Source organism: Thunnus thynnus, chromosome 18 (genome assembly GCF_963924715.1).
Source record: "Thunnus thynnus chromosome 18, fThuThy2.1, whole genome shotgun sequence".
Taxonomy (NCBI): Eukaryota; Metazoa; Chordata; class Actinopteri; order Scombriformes; family Scombridae; genus Thunnus; species Thunnus thynnus.
The window spans coordinates 18,683,720-18,697,022 of record NC_089534.1 but is presented as its reverse complement, the minus strand read 5'-3'; the positions used below and the strand labels follow the sequence as shown (position 1 = coordinate 18,697,022).

Here is a 13,303-nt window from a genome sequence, read left to right as displayed (position 1 = left end):
ACCGGAGGACCCAGAGCCGCTCCACTTGAAAGTCACTGAAATGCTTTTGACTGAACATCATGTCACAGATCAAATTGAGTGGTAGCATGTCTAAAAGGAGGACATCATCTGCAAAGGATAAGCACTCTGATATGACCACGGACTGTCTTTTCTCTTCACTGTAATATTCAGTCATTGTCTGTAATTTTGATTAGATTTCAAAGGTGATCAAGGAGTTCAGAGAATTTCACAACTGTGTATTTTGACCATTCTGTTTCTATTATTACAGATAATTCTTATAATTTAGTATATTATTATACAATTTCTATTCTCCTGTCTGTTTGTAACCTTTATAAACACAACTTTATTGCCATGTATGCAGCTGCATATGAAGTTGTAATACCTCCATAGCAGAAAGGAAATATAATTATCAAATGAATGATTTTACAGAGTACACGCACATTAATTTATGGGACATGGAATAAACAGATAAACTGGATTACATAAGCTCTTTAGGTAAGCTTTGTGAGTACATGTAGCTGTTTTTGCATAATGCGGTGCTAATTTAGGCCTGCTGAATTTATAAAGATACAATGAAAGCCCTGTTGTAATGCAAAAAGCACAGTCATGTGAAGAGGCATTCATTATAAATACTGTATGTCTGTATGTGCTGCTGGCACAAACAAGTATTTGGCATTACTTCCAGGAGAACAAGCATTTTATCCACTGAGCTGCTCAGACATCGCAGAATCCTAAAATACGGCTGCAGACATCAAGAGGTGCTCATCACAAGCAGTCCCATTTCATAAAATAGCCACAGACAGGTGTTACACTCCCCCCCCCCCCTCCCCTTCTGTCTGTCTTTTTCCATCTCTTCAGCACTTTCCGTACATTTTGCTGCCTCTTCAGTCTCTGCAGTCCCTTCTTGTTTCTCCCTTTGGTTGATTATAACAGACTGACTGACTGTTGTCTCCTGAAGGGGGGGGCACACAGTACAGTTAACCTTCCAGGCCCCAGGAACCCAGGCCTTCCCTCACATCTCTCCCCTCCCTCACCAGCGGCGTGACACCTGAGGTCCAGCACTTCACTTGAAAAGGTGAGCCTCCTCTTGCGTCTTAATCCCTAAACCCCTTTCTCTCTTGACGCCTGGAGATTCTCTCTTTCAGGATGATAGCAACAAACCAGGTAACAAACCAGGTGAGACCCAGGGGACTGTGGGTTAATAGGCTATGGTACTGAATCTTTTGTTAATGGCTGCAAACAATAGAAATATAATATTTTTGCTCAGTTTAGATGGAGTACATCTAAAGTACAACTTGTGGTCATGTAAGGAGCTTGCAGGGATATGCAAGAAAAGAAAGTTCTATAAAACAGGATTATTTTACTAATAACTGGCATGAAAATTACAGGTTTGACTTGAGATAAGCTTAAAGATAAGTTAGGTCATCATTTGACATGAATACTGGGCTTCCATAGGACTTCATATTTCGCTGTGTGTTGATAGCTGATCTAAAGGCCCTTTTCAAGGAAGTCATTTTATAAATAAAAAATTATGGCTGACTTCCACCTGAATAGAGCAGAACCATCATTAATGGTAGTAGTAACCTGTAGCTGAACTTTTCCTACCACAACAAAATATATGTTGGCCTCTTGGCAGAGCTGAGCTTATTGGATAATATCTTAGCTGCCAGGAGTTAATAGTGTCCATCTTTGGTCAGTGGAAACAGGAAAGTCCAAAAACCCAACCTAACATCTATAGCAGTACGATGACACTGTTTGTTTCTGCTGGTGAACATTAACTCACAATGTATCACCACAGTTATCCTTGTTTCCAAACAATTATTCTATTTTTAATGTACATAAGCAACAGTTTGTTTTTTTTCCATCAGTTGTCATTAAACACACCAACCAGCAGTTTAATAGGTGATGGATGGAATCAGTCCAAATCTAATTAATTAAAAATTTTAAACATAAAAAAACAATAATTCAAATTCAAATAGCTTTATCGGCATAATAGTGATCACTGCCCTTGCAGTAAAATTCAATTTATACCAATAGATTTGTTAAGATGTTTAGTATACTCACGTTACTCACTTACATGGTTAATAATAATACTGAATAAAATTCTTCTATAAGCTAATTTGAAGAAGTGTAGGTGTATTTTATAGAACAGTATGAGCCAAATTAACTTGTAAGAGAACTTTATAGTCTTATAGTTCAGCAGGGAACAGAAAAGGAGGACTGGTTTCTCCAACAAACAAAGAGATTTTTTGCACTCATCTCTGAATATGAAATGCACCATATTTCTTATGCAGGGTCGAAGTCTTGGATCCATTAATATAAAAGCAACCATGATTAGAATATTGTTTTCCAGATAAGGCACACAATTACTATCATAGCATTCGTCTTACTTAAAGAGTTGGGCTGGCTGTTAATTCCCTGTGCCTTTAACTAGAGAAATAGTTTGGAGGAGTGCACAGTTTACTTCAGGCTAATAGGATACACATTTCAACCCTTTATTACCCTAACAATACCAGTCAGGGGTAGAAATAGTTAAGAGAGAGGTAATTTGTTAAATATAAATTCCAGTCTGACCACCGTTTCTACTTACATCATTCCTGAAGGTATATTTTAATTGAAAGATTATTTCATTAATGAGGTCACTGGTTTGAACCATGAATATTTACAATCAGCAACCGTGCCTGCCACTACCTTTATCTGACGGTGAGGAAGGGTTGAGAATGATGTTTTATATCGCTGCAAATGTGGTCAGCGACATAGGTTGAAGCTTTTTACCCGTTCCTTCCTTTGTGGAGATGAAGCACTATACTTAAACATGATTTATGCCCGAGTGTCATCTCTGCATTAAAACTCCTTTTAATTCAGGAAGAGAGGGGAGGGGGAGGGTCTGTCCTCAACAGTCTTTAAATAGAGCAACGGAGAAAAGTGTCTATGATGATGAAATACAGGGACTCAAAGCAGGAAACAGGAAGTCACTCACTCAGAATAAGTAATCTATGTTGCCTTCACTGTTAAGATGAATGTTAAATTCTGCAGCTTATATTTTGCTTTAAAAAATCTTGTATTCTAATTATTCAATAAATGCAAAAAAAAAGAAATGTCGTGTGCTTGTCTTGTGTTCTACAGTACATCATCATACACAACCACAGTCCAATATGGCACAATTCTGACTTTGCAGGACAAAAAGTTGAGTAAAAGTTGTCATTAAATGCAGAGTTTGTTAATTTATTGGGCAAAAAACAACTGAATCCACAGAAAAGAAAAACACACAACTAGGAAATGAAGAAAGACAGTTATGAGTTGACACAAGGAATGCTGTCGTTGAAGTGGACCTTTTACTGTGCTGTTCAACTTTATATTGATGATAATGTCTCTGATGACTTGAACAGTTCAGAAGTCCATGACGAGCTCATGTCACCTCTGTGTCACTTTCTTAATGTCAACATATTCATTGATGTCTGAGAAGAGACTTGTTTCACTGGCTGGGCTTGTCGTCGGTGAGGTTGTCACTCATGGGTTCACTAATGTGATCTGGGATCTTCTCCATGGCAGTCTGATAACAACAAAGAAAAGGAAACAAAATAATTTCATTTGTGGCCTAAAACCTCTCTAGTGTGCAATTAGCCAGAGCAGGAGGGATTGTTACTGGTGTACGACTGACTCTGTAGCACCTCACCTTTGTCACCTCCATGGCTACACCTTCAGGGAGGTTCCTCTGGATGTATTCAAGGTACACCTTCGCTGTGGAGCCTGTTATATGAGACAGCTACAAGGAAAAAAAAAAAGTGAAATCTTAAAATGATGAAACTCTTGTGTGAGGCTTAAATAATAGATATAACCTTTTAATGCAATTGGGCTGCCTAATAGCCTTTTTCACAGAATACATTTTCAGACATTATATCACAGTAAGAAAAGCACAGGTGTAAATTATAAAATGAATGATGGCTGAGTTCCATTTAGCTGCTTTGTTTCTGGGTCCAGGTATTGAGCACACTGCTATTTATGCTTCCTCCCCTCCTTCAGCCCTTCAACTAGAAATTGATCGAGGGCCGCCATCACAGAGGATGTTCAAATCCCTTAAATGTGTCTCAGAGGAGCTTTGAGCGAAGAATCACAGATGTATCCTATACAGACGTTTTTCTTTTTACAGGACAGCAACATCCCTTCTATCGGCATGTTTATTGATTGGACAGCTGATCTGATGGGACTGTAAAAGGACTAGTCGGGCTGTTGTGGAAACAGCGTTACTGTAATAATATTGCATCATAGTAATACTATAGATTAGGAAAACCATAAGAGTAATAACAGCACTATCAGGCCCTTTTCACGGCACTGGTCAAAGCAGGAAAAGCACTGGTGGATTTGATAACAAAATAAAAATGGCTGTATTCCATTTAGAAGAGCCGGGTTCAGGTCTGGTCTGGATGGTAATGTTATTTTACACCTGTGCTTTTCCTGCTTTGACAAATCAAAATGTCTGCCATGAAAAGGGTCTATTGGCAGCTCTGTGATTATTCATCAAAAACAATTCATAAGCCAAAAGGTTTTTATTTTCTTATGTTCCATTTGCATTTCTCTCTCTCGCATCCCTGCTGGGAGAGCTCAGACATGAGGAAGCCATGATAGCTTAATGGAAAACACCACTGGGACACTTACAGAGTGTGAGAGCCATCATTAATGCTTGTGTTTTTCCACATATCCTTACACAGAGGTCTAATCAGGCAAATGAGGGTCTGTAGAGGCTTTAAGTTGCAAGTACAGTACAATGTCTCATTTCAATAAAACCTCATCACTTTGAAGGTCTCTTTTTTTTTTAAAGATTTTATTCCGTCAGTGACTAATTACACTAATGAGAGTTCTAGCTGAGGTCAAGCTGCTCACCTCAATGCACCGGTAGTGTGTCCTCATTTCATACTGGACCCTGTGGTTCTTGAAGATGTGGACTGACTTTAAGAGCGTCAACCTCTCCATCTCCTTGGCAGGTTCAAAGCTGTAGCAGAGGAAAAAGATCAATTCATGTCAGCAAGAAGGATATACTATCATAAATGGCTGTTTCTGCTGCTTAACTCAACTAAAACTCACACTTTGCCGATGTTGATGTCCAGCTCCTTAGCTGCCAAGGTGGCAAAGAACTCATAGCTGTCCAAGACGGCCCTGTCATGACCTTTGACCAGCACTGACACCTTCTGAAACAGCGTGTCAGGCTCTTCTGTGACAGTGATCTGAAAGCAAAACACAGTACAAATACTTTATTGACAGACTTGAAACTAAAACAGCTGCCATTTAATGACTTCCTGGTGCAAACTGAGACTTTAGAGTAAGGTAAATCTGATCAAGACACATACATTTCAATAGTCAGTCTGAGATGAATAACATTATTGTAGTGATAAACTTACTGGTGAAGGTGTTGATGAAAACACTGTTGCTGTGTGGAAGGAGGTACTTGGTGTCAACAGGAGACGAGACCTGCAGAAACAGAGCAGTGAATCTTTGCTGGCATATTGAAATACACCTCAAAATGCACAGTTTAGTATGAATGCCTCTGACTGTCAGAAATGCAAACACAATGCGTCACATTGTGAAGAAAGCATCATAATGTTGACTGAAGCAAAGAGTTCACAGCACTCTTGTGTTAGGAGTCTCAGAGCAGATTGTAGGATTTTTTCATAAAGTTCATATACCAATATTTAAATCCTAGATAGAGCCAAAGAATCACTGTTTCTCTACATCTCAGATTTATGATGAAGTCTTTTGCACTTTTACAAATGTAAACATCTCCTTCTGTATATTCATCAAATACTATTCTGATCAGCAATATACAACGATTTGACTTTTCTCCTTTATATTTTTCACTTAATTAGTTTAATTAAACAGTTTAATTTTGTTTCATATTTCTCTTTTCACTTGCAGTAAAGCCCATTACAATTAATTTTAATAAATGCTCTAAAAATGTATCTATTTTTTAATAAACTAGTGTAACACTGTTTAGACCCTTTTTGGCAGTTTAACTGAGAAAATAACACATTTGATTCACACAACTGGAAACCACAACAGGTTGTAATGATGACTGCTGGCTCGTTGATAAACCAGAGTATAAACGCAGCTTTAAGGTGGTGTATCCTTGTGTTTGTTAGTTATTAATAAACTAAAGAGACTTCAAACGAGCAGAGAAGAAAAAAACCTGCTACCTACCGGATTATATTACATTTCTTGTGACCTGGACAGGCGCCCAAAGCTCTCGGTCCCTGCAAACAACAGACTCATATCATTAGACAGTTAGTAATGACATTTATTGTATAAGTTAACCCCCATGCTCTAACTGCTACCAGCGGCCAAATTGTGAGATTTTCGGACATCCTACATTCAGTTTTCCTATCCTGAAACACTGTCACTTTAGTTAGTTATTCGCAGATGTAGTGCAACGTTTAAAAATTGTTATTAACTTTACCAAATGTGATATTCCTGTCAGTATCCTTGCCAGACAGAGCGCTTCACGTCCAAACACCACGGGAGACGCCATGTTTTTAGAGGCACTAAAGGAAAACATGTTTTCTCAATGCTGCCCTCGTTTGTCCTGGAGGGTGAACTACTACTGTAGCAGTGAGCTGTTGGTTCAAATCCTGCCAGCTGTGGAGACAAGATGGCACAGCTGGATGAGCCACTGGTGGCGAGATGGGCCAACAGACTTTCTTCCTTATATATTATATATTTGTCTATCTTATATGACATTATATATCTGTGGGCAGATTATCAACTTTAAAAGCTGAACTGTTTCCAGTTGGGTAGTGAAATAATTTTTCGTCCTCATTTCAAAGGTGAAGTTAAAACACTAACAACTATTAATGTGAAGTTTTATTCATAAGGATTTATTGGGAGAATAGAATTTACACCCAATGAGACATCAAAGCACAGAAATATTAAAGAAATAGGAAGACAGTAAGTAAATGATAACATAAAACCTCATAATCTTATACTTGCACATCTGTGATTTTAGATCTAACATGGTGTGTTACATTTACTTGCATTATTATACGTATTATTATGATTATGATGATGATGATGATTATTAATTGATTAATTAATCGCACACTGCATATACTGTTTACACTATGTACATTTGTACATTCCTGGTCAATAGCTATTTTGTATGTTTCAACCTAAAATACAATTTTTATGGGCTTCAAATTCTCACAAGATTTCAGGTCATACAAGTAGATATTAAAAGTGTCATTGAATATAGAAGGTTTGATTTGCTGGTATAGATATGGTACTCCCTAAACATTAGTCATCCCTCTCTACTCCAAACAATAATAATACTTAATTGATCTCCAGAGGGTAAATTCACATTACAGCAGTGCAGGAAACAAGTTAACAGAGAAGAACTAGGAACAATAAACACAACAAAATAAAAAGTCAAGTAAATGGAATTTAATCTATGTACAACATTATACACATTACAATACTAGGCTACATGACTGACTTGTGGGTTTATAAAAACAGAAAAGTTGTGCAAAACATGTGCAGAATTAATGGTTCTGGTGGATGTAGCTAGGAATGAATGCAAAATAAACTAAATATGCAGTAGTGTTACCTACATGCAGTATATATGTACTGTATATACATACATATATACATACTGTAGATATCCATAGGATAGAGGAGTGTGTAGGGTGGGATGGAGATGGTGGTACTCCTTCACAGCTGTTTTATCCTGTTGTCACAGTTCTTGTTGTACAGTCTGATGGCAGTGGGTATTTATGTAATTGTTGTGCTACTTTTAAGTAAAGGATTTACTTCTTGTTCTTCCACCACTGCATGTATTATATATTTGGAGACAGATCACCAACTTTAGAAACTCAAATGTTTCCAGTTGGATAGTGAGAGAACTAAACACTAACAACTATTAATGTGAACTTTTTTCTGTTTATAAAGCTTTATTGAGAGAATAATGGTGATTTAACAATGGTATATCTTTTTCATTCTTATTTGAAAGAAGATTAGATTAAAGTTAAAACAGTACAGATTAATTTAATTGGTGTAAATCACGTGTGTGTCACGTGATCCAGCTGTCGGGCCCTGCCAGTGTACAGTAGCAGGCTGCGGGCAGAAGCAGCAGCACACAGCCGAGGTAAGCAGCTCTCCACTGGCCACTGATGTTTCCCCGGTTATGGTGACGGCAGGTTTGTCCACTACGCCACCGATATATAGCTGTTACGAATAGCTACACCGCGAGTATAAAAAAAATCCTTAGGATAAACAACCGGCTAACGTGTTAGCCATAGCCCGTTAACGACGAGTGCCAGCGGCGGATGGACGGAGCCAGTATCCGCTGATGGTGGCTCAGCTTCAGCTAACGTTAGCCGGTGAGCTACCTCTTTGTGGAGGAGATAACAGACAGCCGACGTTTAGGTTTGCCGCGTCGCCGAGCATCACGTCTAGATTAACCCCACAAAGAAGACAAACTTGTGACGGGGAAAGATGAATCCCGCTGCTGACATGTTTTGATCTGTGGAGCCCACGGAGCTCTGTCTTGATCCAACATCCAACAGGGTCCAGCTAGCTGTAAAGCTAGTCGGCATGACGGTGATGGGTGTTTGGAGCGGGTATTCGGCTGTTAGTTAATAACGTTAGTATCACGGTGTGTGTGTAAGTCATATTTTACTGTATTTCTTTTGCTGGAGGTATTTTGGGACACTCTTTAACTGTTACCTATAATTTAGTCTTATTGGGATTGGTGTGGATACGATATTTTCTCATAATGACAACTGACCTGATACAAATGTCGATAATATTCTCATACAGCAGCCGTCTATCGGGTGTCATTTTATGTTTTTGGTAGATGACCGTTAAAAGCCTCGCGAATCTTAACGTCCGTAACTGCCCACCGCTCTGTATGTCTTGTCTCCTCTGTAGATCTATTTTTTCTTTATCTCCCTTCGTTTATTACAGTGTTTTGTTGTTTACCCCTCCTGTTTTCATCTTTTTTTCTTTTTTTTAACAGTTTGTTTAACCGTTTAGCCGCGAGAGGCAGCGTTGTTACAACACTGGAGCTAAAATGATACATGGCTCTTTTAAATAATTCAGCAATTAGTTAAATATCCTTCCGCTGAGCAGGATAGTCCTCGGACTATAAAGTGGTTGCTCAGGGAGACGTAAGTAAGTTAACGGTAAAAGTGAGGTAATTTTAGGCCAGCTCATGAATATTTAAATTAACGGCTGTAGGCGGCAGGTGAGTGCTCTTAGCGTTTTTAACCGGCTGCTTACCGCGACGCCGTCAGTTTGTCCGCTTTATAAAACAGTCATTATTTATATTTAACACTTGTTTATTTAAAAGCTACAGCGTCTGTGTGTTGACAACCTTTTTTTTCTCTGGCTCACCCAGCAGTCCTCCATGGGATACCCGAGGCGGGTTGACGTGATGACGTTACCGGGGGAAGCGCCTCTCCTGCGGGCTGAAAGCTGATGGAGAGGAGTCCCTGCTCCTCCTCTCACCACTCACAGCCGGGATCGTATGAGGAGGACGCGGTGCCCATGAAATGACACACTGAACTGGACAGAAACGTTACTCAACATCGACTAGAAAGCACTGGGGACGTGTTGAATGGATTGCCAGTTTATGAGTTTACAAGATACTGTTTTCCCTCCCCGTGGATGTTTGTTCGTGATCAGCTGACATGAGTCTGGCCACAGTGGGTTTCTAAATCATTTTCTGGTACTCTCATCTGTTGCCTTGTCATTGAGACAGCATCAACAAGGCAGCTCACTGGTCAAATACATCAAAATGACTTCAAAGAGTGCCTTTTGTTGTGTATGCAGCTATATATCTTCAATCTAGCAATGCTCAAGTCCCCAGTTTTGTGACCTCATTTGTGCTTTTAGAGAAGTTTTCACTGATCACCTTTTAATAAGTTGCAAATCACCAAGATAGCCGAGGGAAATCGCAAGTACTATGCACCGTTGTCGCTGTCTCACATCCGACATCGCACCTGTAACCTCAGCGGAGGAGCGGCGCTCGTAACGGTACCGACCCCCCCTCCACCCCCACTCCCCGAAGGAACTCCGACCTCCCCTCCGGGTAGTTTTTTCATCCACGGAGGGCGTAGAGAGCCGCAGGGATGTTCGCCGCCGTGGAGCATGGCCCGGTCCTCTGCAGCGACTCCAACATCATGTGCCTGTCCTGGAAAGGCCGGGTGCCCAAGAGCGAGAAGGAGAAGCCGGTGTGCAGGAAGCGCTACTACGAGGAGGGCTGGCTCGCTACCGGGAACGGCCGAGGAGTTGTCGGGGTCACGTTCACGTCCAGCCACTGCAGACGGGACCGACCCACCCCGCAGAGAGTCAACTTCAACCTAAGAGGACACAACAGCGAGGTAGGATTGTTTTTGTTTTGTTTTTTTGTTTCATGACATACCCCTCTACCACGTTTCCTGTCTCTGTGCACTTTTGACCATCAAATAAAGGTAAAAAAATGAAAAACAAAAACATCTGAAAGAGTGTGACATCCTGACGATGATTATGCCAATATTAGTATGTCATAACAACCAGTACTTGTCCAATTCAGTGATGCTCTTGAAAGTTATAATGATTTTTTTCAAGGGTTTGATTCTTCTGATTCATTTCTTGATTAACTGATGCATAAGTGTGTCTATAAATACATCCTCTCCTCTGCTCCCCATACTCTTAATAATTTTTCAATAAACAAAAGCTAAATTTCTTATGTATAATCTATTAAAGATATAAAACTATACATTACAAAGCTTTGCAGAAATAAAATAGTCAACCACTTTTTAATTAGTTCATTTACACCTCTACCCTTATTCTAAATTTTAAAAAATCCTCCTCTACACCTCACAGCAACAAAACATAATTTTCTTCAATTTATTCTTATGATGAGAGATTATTGATCCCATCGATCCCCTTCAAACAGGGTTCTCAAACCTCCTCAATCCTTTACATATAGGATGCAAGTGATTGCAAATCATTATTTTGTTATTACCGGTAGTAATCTGGGTTCACATAAATATAATGGAAGAGCACAGCCTTAGCGGTTTTCTTGTCCATTTCCTGGCTGGTCAGATGCAGAACAGTGTCCTTGATGCTGTGAGCATTTACACTCATTTAGAGCAGGTGTTTGCCAACAGATACAGCATCTTGCTCTGTAAAAAGATGTTTCTCTATAGTTTAGGCGTGTCAGATCCTAGCGGGCGGAGAGTGTTGAGTTTAAGCTTCCAGCCGATCACCACAGCAGGTGCTTTCACTGATTGTTACACATTTCTAACCAGAACAGGGGATGTCATAGGTGAAATCACTTTCTGTAGTGTTTGGTTGGAGGCAAAACCTGTATTATCTCAGTCCACCACAGCTCATAGTGGGTTGTCATCCCTGCATTAGGTCACCCTGCTGTTCCTAGTCAAAACATTGCAGCGCTCCACTCCCTGGCATTGCTCTTATCTCTCACCATGGTATTGCCCTCCAAAGTTTCCCACCAGTGCATCAAGGCCATTTAATTTGTTATCGGAAAGACATGCGGGTCTGTTGCCCTCTGTGTGTATGAATATTTCTGTCAGTATATAGCATTGCTGGCACAAGTGGAGATTGCACACAGGTTGCATTTTCTCTTTTAGTGGGTGTAGCTGTTGCTGGTCAGATGGAGCAAGGTGCTGTGTCAGCATTCCATGAGGCAGCTGAGGGGAGAGTGGATGAATCCCTACAGAGAGTGACTGAAGCACAGCAGAAATGTCATTTAACTCTGCCCACTTGAATGTGATCCAAGTACTGAATTCTCCCTTTTGTTGTTGTGGTGTATGCAGTGTGGAGGAGGTTACACACAGTACACAACTCTGATTTACACACCTTTTTCATATATATATATATATATATATATATATATATATATATATATATATATATATATATATATATATATATATGTGACTTTATCCACCTATTTAGCAGCTTCTCTATGACACACATACTGTTGTGTGTTAAAGTTACCAGTATCACTTTGATGGAAGTTGTATGATATTGGTGTTTGTTGCATCATCTTTGTTGCAACAGATGTTCCTCCAATGATTCAAACATAACTCGACAGCTTATACTTTTTCTGAAAATGTAATATTTTATATTTTGCTCGTTTTTGTTCACTATTCAATTGCAAGTCCATTAAAAATTAAAATACATTCTGCACCTCTTCTCCAGTTCATCACGCTTTATTCACCCAATGTTTTTGAATGTCAAACTGTCATCTTCATCATCAGGGTTTGGTAAATAAAGCACGGTGTTATGCAGGAGAGGTGTGCAGCATGTTTTAATTTTTGTATGGACTTGGATTGAAGCTCACACTGGCCTGCCTCACTTTGCTGTGTTCTCAAAGTTAAACATTGCACCATTCAATTGCCTCCATAATTTAGATGTTGGATGTTAAACAATTTTGACGTTTTTTAGATAAATTTCTATAATTATTACGGAGGCTATAGGAGAAAAATGCACATTTCTCCACTGCCCCCTTATCTGTGGACCAGTCATAAAAGTAGTAATGTCCTCTCCAGATTTGATATAAAGCAATAAATAAATGCTTTCGGAAATGTGAAATCCATCACTCGTCCACCCTATGCATAATTTGGGGTGTCTGACAGTGGTGGAAATCACACCGCCTAATGAATTCTGTCAAGTTATGACAGATCTGTTCACTCACTTGCGTCATTTTCCATCCCAGTTCTTATGAGGAGAGGAGAGAAAGCAGTTTGCAGTATACAGTCTGACACCATGGAGCTTGGTATATAATACAGTCTCTAGTCCTGTCTGGGTATTGGATATATTTTAAAAACTCTCCTCACACCAACATTATTTTGGTTTTAAACTTATTTGAAAGAGTTACGTCAACGCATGTGGGTAACCTTTCCTCGTCTTCGAAAGCTGCTCGCTCAGCAGTAAAAAAGCAGTCGCGTCCCCTGACAGTCCCGTCCTTTAAACGTCAGCACTGTCATTGAACACTTGTCGTCGCCGGTGACGGGTGTCCTTTCACGTAAATTAGCTCGAGTCATGATATGAATGAGCACACACACACACACACACACAAAAAATGCAACATGAAGTCATCCTGAAGGAGTTCAGTCCTGCCAAGATCAATACTCACACCAATATCCTGAAGTTTGGCCATCATTCCTGTTGATGTATAGACCCCAAGTGTCCTGAGATCATTCTAATGTAAGTGAGCGTCTGAATGGATGTATCTTTTGGACTTGGCCCAATATGGGCAATGTAGTAAATTAAAGGGCGGTTCTTAAGCTGTCAGACATCTGTTAAG

At 39.7% G+C, this 13,303-nt stretch overlaps 2 protein-coding genes across 6 annotated transcripts in view; one reads left to right on the top strand and one right to left on the bottom strand.

Annotated features, from left to right (window-relative positions):
- Positions 1 to 3,204: 3,204 nt before the first annotated feature.
- On the bottom strand, positions 3,205 to 6,562 carry mrps10 (mitochondrial ribosomal protein S10). Its single transcript, XM_067572937.1, has 7 exons — positions 6,449 to 6,562; positions 6,193 to 6,245; positions 5,397 to 5,466; positions 5,083 to 5,222; positions 4,882 to 4,990; positions 3,677 to 3,766; positions 3,205 to 3,553 (listed from the first exon to the last, which is right to left on the bottom strand). Exons 1-7 carry the CDS (start codon positions 6,545 to 6,547, stop codon positions 3,476 to 3,478), a joined length of 639 nt encoding a protein of 212 aa, XP_067429038.1. The 5' UTR covers positions 6,548 to 6,562; the 3' UTR covers positions 3,205 to 3,475.
- Positions 6,563 to 8,051: 1,489 nt separating this feature from the next.
- Positions 8,052 to 13,303, top strand: part of tulp4a (TUB like protein 4a) — a 29,247-nt gene continuing 23,995 nt past the window's right edge. For 2 of the 5 annotated variants that reach the window (XM_067572936.1, XM_067572932.1), the window contains exons 1-2: positions 8,052 to 8,128; positions 9,383 to 10,367. In XM_067572936.1, the coding sequence (XP_067429037.1) occupies positions 10,116 to 10,367 (252 nt within the window). In that variant the 5' untranslated portion in view covers positions 8,052 to 8,128; positions 9,383 to 10,115. Of the gene's footprint in view, positions 8,181 to 8,247; positions 9,230 to 9,382; positions 10,368 to 13,303 lie in introns of those variants that run through there. The other 3 variants (XM_067572933.1, XM_067572935.1, XM_067572934.1) reach the window with 3 other exon arrangements.